This window comes from Struthio camelus, chromosome 21 (genome assembly GCF_040807025.1).
Source record: "Struthio camelus isolate bStrCam1 chromosome 21, bStrCam1.hap1, whole genome shotgun sequence".
NCBI classification, from domain to species: domain Eukaryota; kingdom Metazoa; phylum Chordata; class Aves; order Struthioniformes; family Struthionidae; genus Struthio; species Struthio camelus.
This window is the reverse complement of record NC_090962.1, coordinates 4,571,310-4,592,221: the sequence shown is the minus strand read 5'-3', so window position 1 is coordinate 4,592,221 and position 20,912 is coordinate 4,571,310. Positions and strand designations below refer to the sequence as shown.

Sequence of the window (20,912 nt, the reverse complement as noted above, 5' to 3'; positions counted from 1 at the left end):
AGAATGGGCCTATCTTCAGCCATATAAGGAGATGATAGGGCCAGTCCCAATGAGCTGACGGAGGTCGTACTGTGAATCTCCTCAGGTCTAGGTCAAGTAGACATGTGGCATGGCAGATTGAAGCCAGACAAGCCACTGCTAATGCCACAGAGAGGGGAAAGTGATTAATCTGTTAATTAGGATCTCATTTTTGCTTTCTTATTCTTTGCAGATGCACAACAGCTGAACAGTATGGTTTTTTACAATAATGACAGCAAAAAGCAAACCACAAAATTTCTGTCAAGCTTTCTGGTTGGCACAGACAGAAAACCTGACATTATGCATCCTGCTTAGCTCCCTTTTTCCTGGGGGTACCTTTGCTTTGCAGGGAAGTGCCAGGGACCCTTTCCTCCATGAGGGCTGGAGTTTCTACAGGAGTGACATAAAACACAGCCAGGTTTTTGAAGGATTGAGCACCTCCAGAGGAAGCCAGGTTTCCTGAAGACTGAAGCATGTTGTGGGCCAGCTTCTTTGGGAAATCACCTCTCTAGCGTTCCCCCTGAGGTGGGATCCTGCATGCTTTCGAATAGGCAGGCTTCCTTAGGCATTGAAGTGGGAACTCAGTTTTATAGGACTTTACCTTTTTAGGCAAGGGCCAGAAACGGAAAGATTTCTTCTTTCCCCCCAGAAGCTGAAGTTTCTGCTGCTGTGTGTTGAAACGTGCACATCAGAGAACGACATCAGGCACGTCATGTCCTCCACTGGCACAGTGGTGATGGCCTGGTTAAACTTCACCCAGGGATCAGAAATCCACCCGCTTGGCCTTGGGTCGCAAACATGACTTGCCATCAAGTAAAACAGCCTTGTAAACTGCCTCCGGGGGATGGCTAATTTATGGAGGGAAGAAACAATATCCCTCCCCTGGTGCCACTTAACTTTTCATTTTATTTTTGCAGTAATTGCACGTGACATCTGGAAAAATTGCCATCCAATCCCTGGAGAAAGGCAGGGCAGAAGGTCGCGATGCTCTAGGGGCAGACACAAGCCATGCCGCTGGAGGGTGGCTTTGCTGTGCTTAGGGCAAGGCGTGGGAGGCAGGAGCCCCAAGCGCCGCTCTTCCCCTGCTAATTGTCTTAGCAGACAGCGATGGAGCAAGCATTGGTGACTCCATCAGCGGTGGTACTGAGCACTTGCGGGAGCCCTGTGGATCAAGACTTGGCCCTGCTCTCCACGCCTCAGTTTCCCCATCTTGAAAACGGGAGCAGCCATTAGGGCAGGAACGCCGCAGGGCTAATCCCTAGGCAGTGCCTGCAGAACAGCTTGTCTGCGTTAACTTCTGCTTCTGTCTGCAGTGAAGGTGAGCTGTGGAGGGGAGGGGTGGAAGTGGGGGAACACCTGGCCCCGGCGGTCCTCCTGCAGCTGCGTTGCGCTTGCGGAGGCGCGTGCAGTGGTGGGGTGCGTTGTGGCCTGCGTCTCTCTGGGTGCTTTTTTCCACGCTTGCTCGCTCTTGGGGTAGCGGCTCGCCCCCTGCGAGCGCCAGAAGGCGCGAGGCAGGGGGCTCGGAGCGGGCGCTGAGCTCTCGGTCGCCCTGCGGATCCGAGCGCATCCCAGTGTTCGTGCTAGGGGACTGAGCGGGTGGCCTGGAGGGAAACCCCAGGACAGGGCCCGGGCAGCGACTGCCCCTGAGACGAGAGAGAAAGGCAGGAGAGCAAGCTGCCGCTTTTCAGAGCTCCCTACACCTTTAAAAGTCTCATCACGTCGGAGCGCTGATTATCCATTAACCTGATGTGAGCTCCCTTTCCTGGGGGTGGCGTCCTCGGCAGCTCTGCAACGCGAGCCGGCAGCGGGGCTGGCTCCCTCCCCTCGCCCCCCCCCGCTCCCTTATCAGCAATTCAGATTGCATGCAAATCTCCAGGCTTTCTTACGCGGCCAAGGCAGCGCACGGAGCATTTCTCCCGAGCGCAGCTTTGGGAGAAGGCTTCCTCCTCCTCCTCCTCCTCCTCCTGAGATTTTTCTTCCTTTCCCCTCCCCTCCCCGCCTCCCTCTCTTTCTTTCCTCCTTTGCACCTCCGTGAACAAAAGTAGCCCTTCTCCCTGCGCCAGCCCTGCGTGCGCGCCGGGCCGCTTTGTTCGCCCGCGCCGTCGGGCTGCCGCGGGCGAGGGGGAGCCGGGCCGGGCCGAACCGAGCCGAGCCGGGCCCGGCGGGCCATGGGGGCACGGCGGGGGCGAGCGGCGGCGCTGGCGCTGCTGGCGCTGGGGCTGGCGCTGGGCGGCGGCGGGGCGACGTGCCCCGAGCGGGAGCTGGAGCGGCGGGAGGAGGAGGCCAACGTGGTGCTCACGGGCACCGTGGAGGAGATCATGAACGTGGACCCCGTGCACCACACCTACTCCTGCAAGGTAAGGGGCCGGCGCCGCTCCGCCAGCGCGCCGCGGCCGCCGCGGCTCCGGCTGCCTTGAGCCCGGAGCGGCCCCGCGGAGCCGCCGAGGCGCGGCCGCCCCTGCGCGGCGGGGGAAACTTGCAAACCGGGGCGAGCTCCCTCTTTCTTTTTTTTTTTCTTTTCTCTTTTTCCCCAGGCTGGGACATGTGTTTCTTATTGTATGAATTGGCACTTTCGTGTGTGATTATGTATTTTTAGCCTGCGGAGTTTCTCCCCGTTAGAGCTCCAGCAGCTGTTTCGAGGGGAATCTCTTAAGGTTGCTTTTTATGGGCATTTCCCTCCTTTCCGTCATGCAGGACTCCCTCCCAACTTTCTGCTTTGGAAGGGTTTAGGCCGGCCGCGGGAGGTGTTCAGAGCCGCTTGCTGGCTGTAAACGCACCTCCTGGTTTACTTTAACAGCATCTCGAGTACCTCTAGCCCCAGCTGTTATTTAACTGTGAATCTGGCCTCAGGCTATGTTAAACCCTCCCCCCTAAAAGACAAACAAAAAAAACCCCAACAACAAAAAACCTGAGAGACAGCAAAGTACTGAGCAACCTGAAATACCATCTGCCTGGTTGTCAGAAAATGTGCTATATGGCTTAACCCTTCCCAGGGCAGGAATCCTGCTTGCGAGGACTTGCCGCTAAGTTGCGTTTTTCCCCTTTTCACAGTCCCTTCTCCTTCCTGTCCTAAAAAGTACTGCAGTCCTTGCCTGCAGTTAGTGCTAAGCAGGGCCTGGTGTGATGCACAGCAGCGTGTTGCTGGGGGAGGTTTGCTGGTGCAGAGGAAGAGTCGCTTTACCCCATGGTGTAAAACCCTCTCCCTCTGTTCTGGAGAATCTCTCGGCCGAATAAACCAGTTGAAAAGCTTCTGTCTGTCCACCTGGTGCCCACCGCTGCACGCTCGCTTCCACCGCTCTGCCCCTTGTGATACTGCGTGGTACAATCTGTACCCTGCTCTTCTAAATTAGATCACAGACCCTCCAGGCTAGTGCGGAGACCTTATGTTAGCAAAGTGTCTGGCACATCCTGGGTGCTATATGGAAAACTAATAAGCTGCTGTGAGCAGCCGGTGTCCTGTGCAGCTTGGGGCACATATGGTTGAATGGATGTGGGCCACCTGATGCTGGGGCAAGGATTGTAATGCAAGTAGGCAGGAGGTGGCCCAGTAAAGCTAGAGACAAGGCAGAAATGCCCACCTAAGGAGCTGGTCTCTTGCTTCTCGGCTGCAGACACGCAGCAGGGTGTCTAGCTAGCATAAAATCCAGGCTTCATTTTGTTGCATCGGAGTAAGACTCTGGGCTGGGAAGGCTGCTTTGCCTGTGTTCCTGTGGTGGTAAACTTGCTTGCTCAGCACCTTTGCATTTGGAGGGGCGCATCAAATATGAGCAGCCAGGGAGCAATATGTTGGGAGGAACCTGGACTGCAGGTGGTGGCGGCTTTATGTGAAGCGTAGCTTACGTTATTTGGTTTGGGAAGAGGTTCTTTCTCGCAGCTTCCTCTGAAGCGGTGCTTTGGGGGAGGCTTGTGCTACTTACTCCTGAGTTAACCTTAGGATTTGGGTTCTGCTGATTAATGTCATAATAGCACCTGAAGGCCAGAACCTGCCCCAAAGAAATGACTCCAGTCCTGGAATCCTGCAAAAGAAAGTGAAAGGAGAAAACCCTTGTCTCCTGCCTTCAGCTGATGTGCCCACCCCATCTCACTGTGGCTGTGTTGCTGGCTCTCCCAGCCCTGCTGTGATATTTAGCAGTTTTCTTAAATACCAGCTTTTTAATCCAGTTCTTCAATCCGTTTAACTACATAAAGAATTTTCTCTCTGTAACTTTTTATGGTATGCTTATAGTGTGTTTTTGGGGGAGGAGAAAAAAAAAGCTTCAAAATGGGACTTGAGGGCCTGAAAGCATATGGATCAACACCTCTCCTAACCTTGTGCTATAGGAGGGGCGTAGTGCTCGTGACTTCAAATGCTTTATTTTGCAGCAGCTCTTAGCTCATTTCACTCTGTGCCTAAGGTCTCTCAAAGTAGTGGAAACTACTGTGGATTCTGCTGATGTTGGGTTGTAGGACTAGACAAACTTGCATGTTGGTTTTGTGGGTTTGGGGTGGGGGGGGGAAGGGACTCTCCCCCCTGCTGCTCCCTAGCACCTAGATTCCAAAAGGGCAGTTTCAACATTAAACCTGACCGGCCTGACCTTTGGCTTCTGCTCCCCTCTCACCGACGCTGGTGCCTTGTGGAGCTGAAACAAGTCAAGGTGCAAAAATGAGCTAACCAGCAAGATCAGGAGAAAACACATATTTACTTCCTCGCTGTAATAACTCAGGAGACTGTTCCTTAGACCCTGAGGTTACCTCCAAATACCACAGTTATCTCCTGTCAGGTTCTTCTTAATCGGAGCGGAAACGCAAAGGCCAAGTGTGTGGCAGGAGTTACCTAGAGCCCACACCCAAAACAGTGAATGTTACTGGTGCTGGGTGGTCTGTAAGGGAGCAGGCACGTGAATATCTGTGGCAGATTCCTGCGAGTGCCGCACTAGCGTATTGTTCTTTCTAGTTAAACTCTAAACCCTCCCAGCTGAAGCCTTTGATATATGAAGATAAGCACCTTACAACCAAGAGAAGAAATCTAAATTTGATGTTAGACAAACATCCTTAAATAGCTAGCAGCCATTAATTTGCTACTAGAACAGATTATCATTGAAGAAGAACAGACTAATGAAGTTCCTAAAATTGACTTTGAAACCTGCTAATGTGTCCGTTCTCGCAGGAGTGCGATTTGGCGTGAGAACCAGGGCTCTTTATGCTTTGCTCCTGACTACAGCCTTGGACTTGTGATTCTTCCGGAGCTTGTTGTGCTTCTGTTCGTCCTATTTCCAGCCTGTGCATTGGCATTGTCCTTTCCTGCTTTTGAGTCCTCCAGTGTGCCTTATTCTGGCTTGTTCTGATGCTTATGAAGGGAGCTCATATATAGGACCTGCATTTGTCCTCTATATAGGCTATAGGAAGTGTTGGGAAGGATGTGGATCCTGTTCCAAACAATAGAGCCCATGTTTTGGGGGGTAACGGGGGCTGTTCTTCAGCCAGCCCAGCCAGGGTTGGGTGTGGAAGGAGCTGGGTGTGGTAGGTTTGGTGCTCTGCTAATTCCCATAGAAAAGGTCAGCTGGCTTCTGCCAGGAGATGGCCCGGAGTGAAAAGCAGTAGCCATGGCAAGGGGAGAGGGACAAGGTGTGGTCAGGAGGGAGGGATATTGGCAGAGCTGCGCATGAAGCCGCAAGCGGAGCGGATGCTAACCAGTACTGTCAGCCCCTTCATCTTCAAGGACCGCTGAAATCTAGTGGTGACCCTTTTTACTTCAATCGAAGAGCAATAGCTCTGTTCCTGAGGAGGCTGCTCTGCTATTTCCCCTTTCTACATACTTAGCAAGCCCAAAGCTCGCATTTCTTAAAGTATCTTCCTAGCAGGAAATTGCTAGCACTCCACATGCCTATACAGGTGGTCCCGTTCCCTGCTGTGGGATGGAGACCTCCATGGCATACTGGAAAACCTTTTCGCTCTCTGGTTTTGTACTGCACTTAAAATACGCTCCTGCAAGGATCTGTTTAAGCAGCCTTCACTGTTCTTGCTCTGCTTCCCTCCAGCTGCCAGTCTTAATGCAGTGTTTTACGGGCTCTTGGCGAAAGGATGAGTCTGCTATAGGGAAGGGACCTTTTGGAATTAGGCTGTAGCCTACTTTTTTTTATTTCTCTCTCCCCTTTCTCTCTTATCCCTTGATGGAGCCAGTGAGTCACCACTAAAGAAGTCTTAATTGTGTATAATGATGAATGGGATGCCCTTCAGGTAATCACTTAGTCTTTGGTGCCTTCACATCCATTTGTTAGAGGACAAGGGTGGGGAGAAAGCTGGTGGACTGTGATGTTGCTTGTGAATGCTGTGGCCTGGCTCTGTGAGGTAAGATTATAACAGTCATGCTAATTAACTCAAATTACCATCTGCTTCAGAAGAGGGACTAGGCTTTAGTCTTTCTGCCTCCTTAGACCTAACTGTGAAAATGCCCAGTTTTCCTTTCAGCAGGAGCCTCAGGGTGCGCTCTCTGCTCCTGTCTCTTCATTTTCCCTTTTGTTTCCTTTGTGCTCCTGGGTTTTTGCCCTGGCTGCTTTATGCACCTCACCTAGCTGCAGCGCGAGCTCTTGCCCTGCGGGTTTCAGGCTGCTCCTGCCGAAGGAAGAGGAGGTGGAGCTGGGGCTGGTGCTGCTAAAGGAAGGTGTCTTAACTTGCCTGGGGGGAGAAGGGCGACTGCAGGGAGTTGCGCTGCTGCGCGGAGGACTGGAGAAGCAGCTGGCCCCGGGTGGGGAAGCAGGAGGCTTGCGTTAGTTCAGACTTGTAGCGCAGCCGTGCGGGCTGCGTTCCTTAGCTCCCTGCACCCTTGGCTCACTCGAGGTGCCACGTTTGCAGGTGACACCAGACCAGCTCTTGGAAGGTGGCTGTCTTATGTGGCGCTGCGTGCACATAGTGAAGCAGATGTCTCTGTGTGAACGCTGGGACTCCTATAAGATTGGGGAGGCACAGGACAGACAGCTGCCTGTCACAGCTACCCTTCCTTGCCATCTGATGCTCCTTCTGGTTGACTGTCATCTCTCTCTCTCTTGGATCACACTGGCAGGGCTGTGTGCAATTGAGCAGTTGGCTTTTGAAGCGGGTTTCTTCTTGGCTTGAAATAGGCTGTGCAAATAGCTTTGAAAGCCATTGCTTTCTCAGCGCACCCTTCCCCTGCCAGTGAAGACTGTGTAGCGCTACTGCGGCTTGGACTTGGGCTGCATGGGGAGGGATGAGTAGCCGGCAAGTTGTTTCTTGCCCTTTGGTTGCTGTGGCATTGTTTAACGCTGGCCCAAGGAGAGCTAATTCCCTTCATGCTGGAGGCCAAGCGAGGGCTAGCGCACCTCAGTAGAACATCTCTCTCCAGCGTCCTTTGGCCAGCCTCTCGGTGTCTCAGGGCAGCTGAGGCGCGTGTGGCTTCTAAAGAGAGGCCATCACAGTGAAATTTATACCCGGGATAGTTTTGATGTGAAGCGTGCAGGAGAACAGGGCTTGCCTCAGTAATATACAGTGACTGGTGTTTGGATCACAGGACCTGCTGGGCTGGGTGGGAGCTGAGATCCATCCAGTCCAGAGTCCTCCTTCAAGGCTGGTGAATATTACAGCCCTGAAGAAGAAGCTCAGAAGCAGGAGGCTCTGACAATACCCTCCTAGGCTTTATTCTTGTCCTTCAGTTGTGCTTGTAGAGTACAAGCAACACCAAATCTATTCCCCTTTCTCCACTTGACAGAGAACTTTGTGCTGGGCTCTGGCTGTGAGTAGGAGGGTATCACCCCAGCCCGTTTGCCCCTGTGCTGGTGGGAATGACCTGGTCCCTCACCACAGTATGTGCAGCTGCCTCTTCCCAGCCCTGGCGGGGATGGTGTGTGGGAGTTTGGCTCAGGATCGCCGTGGACCTTGAAGCTTCTCCCTCAGGAGTGCTCCTGAAATTCTGGAGTTAGGGCTTCAAAAAAAATTACAAGATTAAAGTATGCACCACTTGAGTTCCTCCTAGTCCTCAACCCTCCCCCCCCTCCTTTTTTTTTTTAAATTCTCTTATTTGAGCTTTGCACTGTTGGGTCTTTGTGTGCTGCTTCTACAGTCACTGAGTAATGGGTTGGAGGTATCTGGCAAAGTGTGAGAGTGATTTTTTTTTCTCTGCATAGTCTCAAAGAAGTCTATATGGGAGCACAGTGCCCTCGAAGGGCTGTGCAGGGCAGAGGCCAGTGAGCTGCTGGTGCCGATAACTGAGAATGGTTCATTCCAGAGTGGGATAATGCCTCCTTGTGCTTTCCTCCTCAAATGTAACGAGTCACGAAACCCCCCCCCCCCATACCAAGCGTAGGACCTTGAATGCAAACAGCTCACAACCTGACTGCCTTCCCTGGCCACCCCCTGGTGCTCCCCAAGGACTGTCTGCCCAGATGCGTGCGAGCGTGCTGCTTCTGCCCGTGTTCCCCTTGGAACCGCGCTCTTAAAATACACACCTGCATGCCTGTTTCAGAGAGGGGATCAAGAGCCCCCTTATCGCTGAGCCGCCCCCTCCCCAACTGCTTTGGTGCTTGGCACGATGTGAGTTGAAGTGCTCTTTGGGCGGTGAAGACAGCTGGAGAATGCAGGTGACTGGGCACTCGGGCTGGTGTAGGGGGGGAGATGCTGATGGAGAACGTGATAAAGCATGCGCTGAGCACGTCGGGCAGGGGATTTCTGCGGTCCCAGTAACACCCATGCGCTAGAGCAGCCACGCTTGCTAGTGAGCTGCCCTCGCTCCGAGCTGAGACCTCAGGCAGCTCTCTGATGAGCTGTTCTTATGACGTACGACTTGCAGACTTGCCTCTGCGTTTCTCACCAGCTCCCTTCAGAGAAATCTATTCCCTGACCGTGTTTTCCCTGCAATAGGATTGCAGTAGCAGGGGGATTTCTAACCTGCCAGGAGTGGATGGGGACATGTCTTTTGTGTCCCCTGCGTGCAAGAAACCATTCGCTTTAGGCTGCTGCTTTGCTCCTGCGTGGGTGTTTCTTTTGGGCAGTTTCTTGCAGGGAGCATGGCACCAGGGAGAAGTTGGCTTGCGGTTGTGTGCAGATCTCTCCTTTTTTGGGCAGGGGGATGAGCCAGCGGCGAGGTCTCTCCAGCGAGACGGTTTTTTTTCTTTTTTCTTTTTTCTTTTTTTTCTTTAGGGAGCCGAGAGAGGGAGGAAGGGACTAGCCCTTTTCTTGTGGCCAGGGTTTATTTTCCTTCCTGAAGTTAGGATGACCGAGGGGAAGCTGACTCCTGCTTCCAAATCACCCGTGTGTTTTGGCAAACCCGGTCTACTAAAGCAAAGGTTTTCTTTAGTCGTTTATAGGAAACAAAGTTGCTCGAATAACTGCCTCCTGTAACTTTATAAGGATTGCTGTCTGCTCTGTCTCTTGTCCTCCCATGTTACTGGTACCTTGTCAGAGCTGGGAGACTCCTTCTTTCGATCGTCCAACCTACCAGCCTCCTTGTACCGCCTCTCAAGGCTCCCTGATAGATGGACGGTGCTTTCTTTAGCTGCACAGCCTTCCCAGTTGGAAACTTCCTGGCATTTCATGTTCCCTTCAAAGTTGGGGGGGACGGGCTTGCACGTGTGGGTTTTTCTTGTTTTTTGTATGAGTTTGCCAGCAGTGTTTTCTTCTGCTTTCATGCGTTTCACCCACTGAGACTTTGTTGCAAGTCAGGATTTCTCTGGGAAAAATGTGCCAGCTGGAGTCTGTCACCTTGAATGATGCTGCCTGGGAGCAGAAGGGGGATTCCTCTGGCAAGGCTGAGGCTTGCATGCTCCCCGGGGATGTTGCTCATGGCCCTTGATGATAGGGCTTCTGCCGTATCGCTGCCCCCATGTCTTGTGTCTGCAGAGGGTGGGCTCACAGCTGATACGTGTGGAAAGGGTCAGCAGTGGGTGAGTTGGATCTCGTTTCTGTCCAAGTGTCCCATCCGGGAGTGAATCCTCTGCTGTGAACTTGAATTCCTTATTAGTCATGGGCAGGACCAGGGCAGTTGTGACTTTTTTTTTTTCCCCTTGTCAAGTCTCTGCCAACTTCTCCTGGCTGTGTGCAGTGTCCCTTTTGGAAGCAGAATTCCCTGCATAGCCAGTCATGGGGCAACTGAAATGGGTATTAGAGACATAATAATGGGGAGGTCGGGTTGATTGGTTCTGTCCACTGTCTTAGCCGTTGTCAGCATGAAGTAGCCTTGTGTGCGTGGAAGCAGTCTAGAGCAGAGGCAAAACGGCCGTAGGGGTTTTTGCTCCAAGGAAACTCTTGAGCAGCCTTATGGATCTGACTTGAATCAGCTCCCTTCTAATGTGACCTTGCCCAGGAGAAAGAAGGCTGACAGCAGAGCTTTGGTGGTGGTGTTGCCTCTAAGCCTTAGAGGTACTGCTCGGGGTGACACTTCAACTTCAGAGTCGATGAGATTTTAGCCTTAGAGACAAGTTAAAATCTTAAATGTCTCATTGCCCCCTGCCTGCCCGCCAGCCCCCCCCTCCCCCCCCCCGCAGTCCCTGCAAGAGGGGAGAGGCATCAGTGTCCCTAGAGAGCTGTGTCACAGAAGGCAGTGGAAAAGGGCTGACACCCCTTCTGCTATCTCATCTCTGGGTCCTGGGCTGCTTGTAACCAGGCCTTGGATGCTTGGGTTTTGTGTAGAGCAGCTGGAGCACGTGGAGCTTGGCAGATGGACTGCCCTGGAGAAAGCCTTTTGGGAAAGTCTTGGTGCTGCCAGCCTGTTGCATCTTGGTGGCCATGGAGGGGAATCCTGCTGCAGCCCCCAGCCCACTGCTGGACTCTATTCAGCAAGGCTGGCTGGACCTCTGCGGAGGAGTTGATGTAGGCAGAAAACCAATGGGCTAATGTTAAAGCAACCAGCCCATCTTAAAGTGCTTGAAGAATTTTAAAGCAGTCCGTAGACATGTCCTGTGACCTGAAGCTTGTCATGTATGTGATTTTTTTTTTTTTTTTTTTCCAGAGTGCCCAGAAAATGCCAGTTGCAGTTGGTGTGTCCCTAATGGGAACCCTCACCTCACCTCACCATCTGTGCTGGGCCCCTCCTTTTACAGTGCTAGTCCTTTCCATCTCTGAGTCTCAGGCCTCTCCCTGGAGCAGCATTGTCTCCCAATGTCCCTCAAGTATTTGCTGAGAAGCAGCAGCTTATCTGGAGCATTGTTCAGGCCCTAACAAAAGAAAGGGGAGACTGATACAGTAAGTCTCTGAATAATCAGGTCAGCCCATGATATCCTTTGAACCAGGGCCTTTCTCAGTGTTTATGCCAAGGGTGGGGAAGGCAAGGCCTCCCCAGCTGTTGACGCTTAAAAAGCAAAGGAAGAGGGAGAGGACTTTTTGGTGTACCCCTGCAGGGGAAGTGGGCCTCAAGGGAGGTGAGTCAAGATGGCCTTCCTTGGAGGGCTTGGCGAGGGGCAGCTTTTTATCAGGCTGTGCCTGGAGCCTCCAACAATAGTAGCTGGGCTGGCTGGGCACTTGTCTTTGGCTGAGGGCCAGAGCCTGCTACCAAGAGAGGAGAGGCAGGAATGAAATGCAAATCTTGGGTCTTAGATGCCAAAAACAGCGTGCCCCGGTGCAGAGGGGAGAATTGTGTGCAGGGGGAGCAAGGGGTGTCTGTCCCTTGCTGGGACACCTGCATGACTGAGGGACCCCTTGGGGCACAGGTGGCTGTCACCCCTTTACTCCCCTGTGAGGTCGTGCGGGGAGAAGAGGGTGCTGGCTAACCAGCAAAGAGTGCCGAGCGCTCGCGTATGTATTGCAGAGTTGGGGGCAGAAACAGTAATGTGTGCTTAGGTCTTCCTTGCTGACGCTTAGTGTGTTTTTAGAGGGATGGCTAATGAAATTAGCTCTGCTGGAAGGCTTTGGCAGCCTGAACTACTCCCCCGTGCATCTTGTGACAAGGTGATAAAAATTAACTGGAAGCTGCTGGTGGGCTCTGGTTGTGGCTGTGAAATGGTCTCACGTGCTCTTTCTCCCTCTTGTTCAAGGTGAGAGTCTGGCGTTATCTGAAGGGCAAAGACATCGTCACTCATGAGATCCTCTTGGATGGTGGGAACAAAGTGGTGATTGGTGGCTTTGGGGACCCTTTGATCTGTGACAACCAAGTCTCGACTGGGGACACACGGATTTTCTTCGTCAACCCTGCTCCTCGGTACATGTGGCCTGCACACCGCAACGAGCTGATGCTGAACTCCAGCCTCATGCGGATAACGCTGCGCAACCTGGAGGAGGTGGAGCACTGTGTGGAGGGTGAGGCTGGGGCCACTGGGGTGTGTCTCAGTCACGCGTGGGGCGTGCTGAGCGCTCAGATGCAGCGTCAGCCAAGCCCTGGCTCTGCTGGCCACCTTTTACTCTTAACCTGTAAATGATTGATTGCCAGCTGATCCCACTGGTGACATTCCACATATGCCTGGGGTAGGAGTAATAACACTCTGTGGACTTGCTTATCATGGGAAAATGCCTGGCATTGACCTTGTGGTCAGAGGCAGTGGTTGCAACCAAGGTACAGCCAAGCAGAGTCTTTTTTTTTTTAATTTTCGTTCCAGATGTAATGCAGGTTCTCAGACTCCTCTGCAAAGAGTCTGATGTGGGTGGGAGCATCTCCACTGCAAAGTTCTGTCCTAACACGTGTGTTTGGCAGGCAGTACCAGAAGAATAAGTCTCTTCACACCTGAGTTAGATTTTCCTGTAGGTTTAGAACCACAAAATTAGTGAAAACCTGTCTTTCATCTTGGTGAACCCTAGCCTGCCTTCCTTGTTAAGTCAGCCTTGCAGACTCCTGCAAGGATCTGAGAAGCCAGCCAGGTTCTCCTTAGGGGTAAAGCTTGCCCCTCCGAGGTATGCCAAAGTCGGAACCAAGCACAGCAGGCACTGTGCCTGCAGCTATGTGAATTTGGGGGATATGATTTTTGCTTCTGTATCGTCCTGGTGAACCCAGTATCCCTTGTGTGCGTAATCTCTCCTAGGGCTTTGTCTGTTCCCAAAAGTGCTCGGATGAGGAGAGCTGTAACGTTGTGCCGTGCTCCTGGAATAAGCGTGCCCTGCAGTGACTCTTGGGGCAGCGACTAGTTGCACAGACCTCTAGCAGCAGGCTTGTCTGTGGGGCGACACGAGGACCGCTCGCGTGCCCAGGACAGAAGGGGTGGATGAGTTAACAGTGCTGTTGTGGATGTTACAACGTGACTGTTGGGAAGAGCTGAGGGAAGGTGTCCCGCTTGTGCTGTGCAATAGGCTCTTAGGCCCCATCACCTTGAACGCATACTTCTGTAACATGCCGTTTGGCTTCTCATTTCCTCTCTTTACGCTTGTCCTGTGTTCCAGCAAGAGCTCCAAGGGGTGCCCCTAAAGCTCTTTGGTGTCCCAGTATGTCCTGAGAGCAGATGAGTAAACGAGGGAAGGAATGCAGGAGCTCTGCGCAGACAACAAATAAACATTTGCAGATTGGCTCTTTCCTTCTCTCTGGATGTGCAGAGGAAAGGCCGTAACCCCTTTCTCCAGCTGCGAATGCTGATGGAGAGGTAAATGACCGAACTCCCCATCTGGAAGGCTGAGAGAGGGTTAGTTCAGCAAAGTGGTTCACGAGAGGCGCTTGTCTCCTGAGTGATTTTTTTTTGCAAGAGAGACTGAAGACTTTCTGGCTGAAAGTATGTACTTTTTATTGCACTTGGGTGGTATCAGACCTGCTCCTTCCTTGCCCCGAGTGGAGGGGATGGAAGGATGAGAAAGATGAAGGTGCGCACGTGTGTGTGCGCACGTGTGTGTGCACACGTGTGTGTTCTTTTTTTAATTTTAAAACTTGGAAGAACGCTCTCTTCTTCACCTATTTTTCTGTGTCCTTTGGTATGCTCCCATTGCACAGACTGGATGTGATCTTGGGTCAGTTGAGCTAGGTGGTTTGTATTTGTAGTGAAGTGTATTTTGTCCCTTACGGCCCCTGGGAGATGACAAAGGAACTAATTTTCCTGCTAGGGAGTCTATTTTTCTTAGCACTGGGACCCACGCCTCCTTTTGCGTTCGGTGGGAAAAGGTTCAACGCTCGCACTACGTTACAGCGTAGCTGTAACGCTCGTCGCAGCCCCTGGTGTGCGGAGGCTGGCTGCGTGCAGTGAGCTGGCCTGGGGAAAGCCCGAGGCTGGGACCTGCTGCAGTTGGCAGGGACACGTAGCTGTGGACGACTCCTCTCACAGGAGGCTGGGGCGGTGGTGGGGCTCTTGCCCTGCAGCTCTCTGGGGAGGAGAGGTGCAAAGGGCCTGCGTGCACCAGCCTGTAAGCGGAGGTGTCCGTCTACAAGCACGTCCTCTGATGCAGCGCTCATAGGAAAGATGTGCTCAGTGACCTACTGTGCGAGGGAGCTGGAGGTGCCAAAGCTGGGCCTATCTAAACTCTGACTCTCCATATTAAGTACTTAAATTGCAGGTCCATGCAGCTGTAGATGACTTTTTTTCCTTCTTCCTCCTACACTAACAGCCTTTCCTGATGCCAATAGCAGCTGATTCTTTCTGGGACTCCTGTTTTCTCTGAAGTTAATTTGCTGAACAGCTTGCTTCCTTTAACTAATTAAGAACCTCTTCCCAGTGGCTCCACCAGGATGCTGTTGGCATGCTGAAGTATGGTCAGCTTAACCGCCTTAGGGCTTGAGGACAGCAGGCTGGTCTGGGGAGAGTAGGGGCTGTGATGGCCTGGAAAACAGCCTGCAGAGAATTTCCCGTGTAAGGTGGACCTTGTTTCTCCGAAGTGGTAGGCGGCTTGTCCAGACTGTTCTGCTGAGAAATGACAAAGACAAGGCAACTCCCCGTGACTGCTGTCTCAGGTAGAGGTCAGAAAGTGTTGGCGGGGGGGGGGGGGGGGGGGGAATGCAGTGGGTCGTATTTTGGCGTTCAGCTAACTTGGCAGCTGTTTCACTTACCTTGGTAAACCCACCTTTCCTGTCTTATCCAGTGGAATTGCTTTTCCTCTTCCTGTTTCTTGGAGCCTGGTGGTTGTGTGAGGATTGTGCTGCGTGCTAACAGGTGTGCTGTAGAAAACATAGGACAAATTAACCCCGTGAAAGCCAGGCTTCCTTCAAAAGCTCTACTCGGGCCTCTCCTGAGGTCTATGAGCTTCCTTTCAGCTGGCACAGTGCAGCTGTCTAGCTGCGTTCTGGAAGGCAGAGCAAACACTTGCCATGAGAGCCATTTCTGAGCTCTGAGTCTGAGAACTTAGCTCCAGGACTTGTTTCCCATCAGCTCCCCACGGGGGGGTACAAAGCACCATTGCCCAGAACACCGTTCTCTGCTTAAAAACAAGCCTTTGAGTGCTTTTCCAGAAAAGACTTGAAAGAATGGTGGCAGTTGAATGGAAAAACATGAGTGTTTCGAGTGTCTTCATCTTTCGTCGTTCCAGCTAGGAAAATCCTAGACATCACAATCTTTCCTGTTTAAAAGGGGAGTTCAAACCAGGGCGCCTCTGTGAAACAGCTCAGGTTAGATTAAAAACAGTGTGTTTTGATTACATTTAATTGTGCTGGAAATGCTTTGGCCAGCTGTAGTTGGTGCCAGACTTCAGCTTAGTTCTGCAGACCAGCTTCAGCACTGAGGGTGCCTGGAGGGAGCTTTTTTGGAGCCCAGCTACAGAGGAGCAGCTCTGGAGCTTGGCGCGGGGAGGCTGGGATACCAGCTTGACTCGGGTCACTGGGGGAAGGCCGATGTTTGCTCTTGTGCTGAGATGTTTGCTCTTGTGCCTCTGCGGGTGGAGCGCATGGAAAGTGAGCTGGCTCCCAGCAGCGCGCTGCGCTGTATAAGCGCTGAGAGCTGCCTGGGAGTGGATTTCCTCTTGCTCTTCAAGACATCTGGATGAGGCTTCCTGGGGGAGGAATTTGCCTGATAAGCTGCAGCCTCCCTGTGTTTGTGCCTCTAAGCATTGATACTGCACAAGTGGGTTTGGAGCTGCTGCTCAGGCTTTCAGGTGTTTCAGTTTTTTTTAAGCACGCAGCCAGCAGGCTCCATGCTAGGTGCAGTGTTTCATTTTTCTCTCCTTTCTCCCTCCTCTGACAACGTGTTCACAAGCTTCTAAGAGTTCAACAGCTGACTAATCCCTAAAAGATATTTCCCCTGTGTATCTCATATTTCACTTTGATCACAACTGCAGCTTAAGAAAAATCAAAATTTATTTATTTACTTTGTATAGTGTGGGAAGGGCTGTGTGCTGACTCCATACTGAGCTGTCCGGGTGGAAGGAAGTTCAGATTGACACTTTGTAGGCCTTTAGTTAATGAGAACCCAGAGCCGTTTTTTTTTTTTTTATCTAGTGCCTTGCTCATGGCATGATTTGCATTAGTGCTGGTGCAGTTGCTGTAGCTGAGGTTGCTTTGCTGGCTAAGGAGGAACTGTGTGGACTTTGAGTTTCCTAGGAAAAGCCATGCACGTTGGCTCCACGAGTACAGTGCATAATTAAACCTGATAGCGTTGGGTACAGTAGCCACGTACCATTGTAGCAGAAGGTCCTGCTGGTGGCTTGAAACCTTCATCCTAGAGAAGCATGTCCAACACATCTGCAGGAAACTTTCCTTTGTGCTTAAACTAATGCTGCTTCACCTCTAACTTCTCAGATGACATGGGAAAGAGGGCCAGTGAGCAAAATGGAGTTTATTAAGCCTTTTAGCAAGGATGGGTCTGTGCTACCTTGGGGGGGGTGCAGTCAACGGGTGGTACTCTGCCTCCCCGATGGGAATTGTTCCAGCTGTGAGAGGGGGGCTCGACTCCCCTAAGTGTGCAAGCAGCAGCTGGGCCAAAACATTTTTTAACTGCCTATTAGCTTCCTGAGCTGCTTAAAACCAGGTTCAGGCCTGTATGAGCTGGCTAAGTGGTCTCAGCTAATGCTGTGCTCGTGCTTCCAAGGCGTGATGGTTTCACGACGGTTTCTCCACTACTGCTTCCAGCCCTGATGTGGCTGTAGGTCCAGGTCTGCTCTCTCTAGCCAGGCAGTGAGGCTGGTGTGTGTTGGGGTGCGGTGGGCACCTTTGGGTGCTGCATGTCACGTTGTTGCATAGAAGACGTAGTGGGACAACGTGGTGTCTCTGGGTGCAGCCTTGAGGATGGCATGCAGGCCTTGGAAACTTTTAATCACATAGATGTCCATAGTAAAGCTAGCTAGTGAGGCTTGTATTCAAGATGCAGTGTGCTGCAGATGCTCCCTATGTTTGAAAATGTTACTTGGCTCTTAAATTCTTATTATAGATAGTCCAGAAGTCTCTGCTGACTTTTCATCTCTGTGGCAGCTATATTAATTCTTCCCATGGAAGAGCTGCATCCAGTCCTGCAGCCTCAGTTGTCCCATGTTTTTACCCAGGAAGCTGACTGTTTTTGATTTCCATCTTTGATCTCTTCTCCTATTACATGCTTTCCCCCATGTGCCTTTGGGCTGCATTCTCTTCAGCTCCACAGATGTTCCCTGTGCTTGCTGTGCCCTTCTGCTTCTTGCTGCTCTGGGGCAACTGGGCAAGTCCTAGGGACAAGAGCAAGGAAGGGTGGAACCCTCACCTGGCCGCTCTGGGAAGCGCAAGAGCTGGGAGCCAAATCGAAGCGGTGACGCTTTGGCCGTCCTGTGCGCACTGCCCCTCGTGGCAAGCTGACAGGAGCTGGGCCTTGGGCATTGTCTGGGTGGGACCATCGGCATATGCCAGGTCCTGCAGGTAGGAGCCAAGGCATGGCAGTGAGCGCTTGGCAGAGGCCGGCCTGCAGGAATCAAATTCAAGCCTGTTGTCACTGGGCAGTGTGGGAGGAGGAGGGAGAAACAGCTTGAGCTGAGGTGTGATCTTCTGTTCCAGCTTATTTCTCGTACGGGTGAACACTAGTCTAATGGTAGCTGCAAACTCTCATTGCTTTATTCTGTACTCAGAAGGTTTCTGGTTGACTTGGAAGCAGGATTGCTTTGAAAACATCTTTAAGTGATATAGTCAATTCTGTTTTGTCTTTTTCCTTTTGACCATTATTCTGCCCTCCGTTTCTTTTTAGGCCTCAGCCTCTGCAGAACTGAGACATCTTGTTCTTGTAAATCAGCCCATGCAAAATCCCAGGCTCTTTACAGAGCTTGTAAAACATGCACGGTGTTTTACAGTGTCAGCAAGGAAATTGCTGTCATGGGTTTGTGTGTTAGGTGATCTGGGCTGTGGTCACGCCCCATGGTCTGGCCTCCCTACAGCCCTTCTCCACCCCTGCAACTATTTCTTTTTAATCCGTCCCTAGCCTTTCATTGTGCTTCAGGATGGATGAGGGAGAGGGCTGAGAAGGTTTGTGTGTGGGTTTCATCTTTAAGAAGTTCTCCCTCTTCCCTCCTCTTCTTGGCTCTGTTTTGAATGGAGGATGATGAGAACAGCATCAACACCCCTGCCTTGAGAGGGTGAGAAGGTTAGCCAGCAGCTGCCAAAGTGTAGTAAACTGCGAGAGGAGAGAGTATGCCACCGAAAAATCCTGGGGCCCCTTCCTGCATCCCTGTCCATGGGCTAGAACAGCATGGACAGAGCAGGCAACTTAGCTGGTGGCTGGGGCTGGAGCAGCGTTTGCTGTCAGGGCTGCCGCATCGGGGACTGGCGGCGGGGAGAGCAGAGACTGTAGTGTGGGTGAGGCCCTTGTGCTTCAGGCGTGGATGGAGCCACGTGCTACAGCGGATTAGCTGCAGAAGCCAATCTGCCTCCTGTCCCCCATGGTAGTCCTACAGTGTCGGCCAGAACAGCGTTTGCAGAAGATGCTCAGGGAGGCCCTGTGTTTGGGCCAAGCATAAGGGTCTTTTTTTCTTCCCTTCCTTTCTTGGTAGTAATGCGAAACATCTCATGGGTTTATGGCAGTAGCTCAGAGATTCAATTTGTTTAGCAAATTCTTATGGAATTTTAATCTGATGTGGGAGACATCTGGTCTGGGAAGGCTCCTTCAGCCCCCACTTCCCACTCTGAGCACATCCTGCTCCATTTCTCTGCGGGATCAGCTAGGGCTCCTTGGTCATTGGCCCAGACAGCGTATCTCTTGGCAGTACGGGCTGTACATTTATGACAAGTGCTGGTCCATGGTCATATGCTCTTGGTTCTGCTTCTCCTTTGTTTGTTCATCGAATAACTTTAAGTGGGACTGTGGCTTGCTGCCTGCTGCTCTGCAGAAGGGAGCTGCTAGTGTGGGGCTCAGGCAGTCTCTGTGCCTCTTTGAGATGTGTTTTCCCATTGAGATGCATGGACTCCTCAAGACCTGCTTGAGCAGAACCAACCAGTGCTGGTCCAGGACTAGTATGTGGTCTCCCAGCTGGTGGGAATACACAGGAAAGCAGCGTTCTCAGCGTTTCATCCTTTCTGTACAGTCATGGGGTGGAAGAGGAAAGTGGAGGAGGGAAGGGGACATGAGAGTTGGAAAGGTATTATGAGTTCCCCAATGGAACCAGTCTGAAATGTTTTTGTCCTACTCTGTCCTTGTAGCCTGTTGTCCGAGCCCTCCGCTCCTTTGCTTTGTGCTGCGTAATGCTTACCCCTGCCTGGCTAAGGGGACTTGGCAAGAGCATATTGCAGTGCTCTTAGGCAGGGGGTTTGCTGCAGGGAGCTGCACTGTGGGCATGTGAAGGCTTTGGAGAGCTGGCTAGAGGCTCTCTGCCTATCAGAGCCATGAGGTGCTTTCAGGAGCTCTGTGCACCACCCCAGACTTGCTTCTTGCTAATCCTTACCCCGAAGTGTTGCTTTGGTCTGTTTATCGTATTAAACACGCTGCAAAGATCCTGCATTCCTTCAGGATGACTTCCACAGAGCTGGAGAGCCCTTTGATGTGAGGTGTAGTGGGGGTAGGGCTACAACTGGCCCAGCACCCTGGAACTGGATAGCCTCCTCTCCCTGTAGAGGTTGAGGGGAGCTGAGCGGAGGGAGGATCTGGGGAAGTGATGGTGCTCTGCGAGCTACTCCCTCATTACAAAAGCTATTGGAGCAGTGCCTTTTTTCCCCCCTTTGGAAAACTGCTTTGCTTCCTGCATTTTCAGCTCCCTGGAATCATTTGAGTAGCACAGGAAATTGGACTCTAGTCCTTTCAATAATTTATACCCAATTTGGCTAATTTCAGTCTGGCTGCAGCACAGACTACAAAGTGAATAAGAACATGTGAGGTTTCAAACCACTATTTTTTCTTATCTGCTTACTGGTTATAGTCTCTCTCACAGCTGGGCTTTTGCATATAGTCCAACTCCATAGCTTTCTTATTGCAATATCTCATCTTGGGCTGCCTTTCTGGAGTAGGAACAATGGAAGGTTAAAATGACTTTACTGGTTCTCTCCAGATCCAGGAGACTAATTTTGACATCTTCCATGACCAGCTGCTGCCTCCTACTTCATTTTTGTTTTTCTTGCCATAATAGTGGAGATTGGAGGAGAACTCAACACTCTCAGAGGACGTTATGCCATCTCGATGGGCTATAAGAGCATTTTCTGTCTAATATTAGAATATGCTTTCTCCCTGCCTTGTAGGGTTGTTAATTAGCTTAAGTGAACGGGAGGACTGGCCGTGCCTCTGTATCTTTGATTTGTGGGTGATATTCAATTAACACAAAACAAGGGGAACGGAAAAAGGCCGAGGGAGCTTTTGCTGATGTCTGCACTTCTAAATGCATTGCCTCTGGGCATTTAGTCCTCAATTCTGTATTTCAGGTGAGCTGGATCAGGCCAGGACACCTGCTCATGACTCGCTTCAAGCAAGCAGAAATGGGTTAGAAATAGTCCTATCCGAACCCCTCCCTCTGTGGAGAGAGGGAAGCGTGGAGACTCAGAATATCTTGGAGAAAAGAGTGAAACGGTTATCTTTCCTTGGAGGGCTTTAAAGCACTTTGTCCGTGTTAAGGAGGCATTTAACTCCCTGCAGGCTTCCTGTGCTTCTATAGACTGAGAAGGGTATGGTAAGTAAGCAGTGTTACAGTCCAAGTTTGCACAG

General features: G+C 51.7%; 1 protein-coding gene across 3 annotated transcripts in view; it reads left to right on the top strand.

Annotated features, from left to right (window-relative positions):
• The first annotated feature begins 2,171 nt into the window (after nt 1-2,171).
• Nucleotides 2,172-20,912, top strand: part of AGRN (agrin) — a 140,939-nt gene continuing 122,198 nt past the window's right edge. Inside the window, exons 1-2 of one of the 3 annotated variants that reach the window (XM_068915651.1) lie at nt 2,172-2,375; nt 11,976-12,237. In XM_068915651.1, the coding sequence (XP_068771752.1) occupies nt 2,187-2,375; nt 11,976-12,237 (451 nt within the window). In that variant the 5' untranslated portion in view covers nt 2,172-2,186. The remainder of the gene's footprint in view (nt 2,376-11,975; nt 12,238-20,912) is intronic. The other 2 variants (XM_068915649.1, XM_068915647.1) reach the window with 2 other exon arrangements.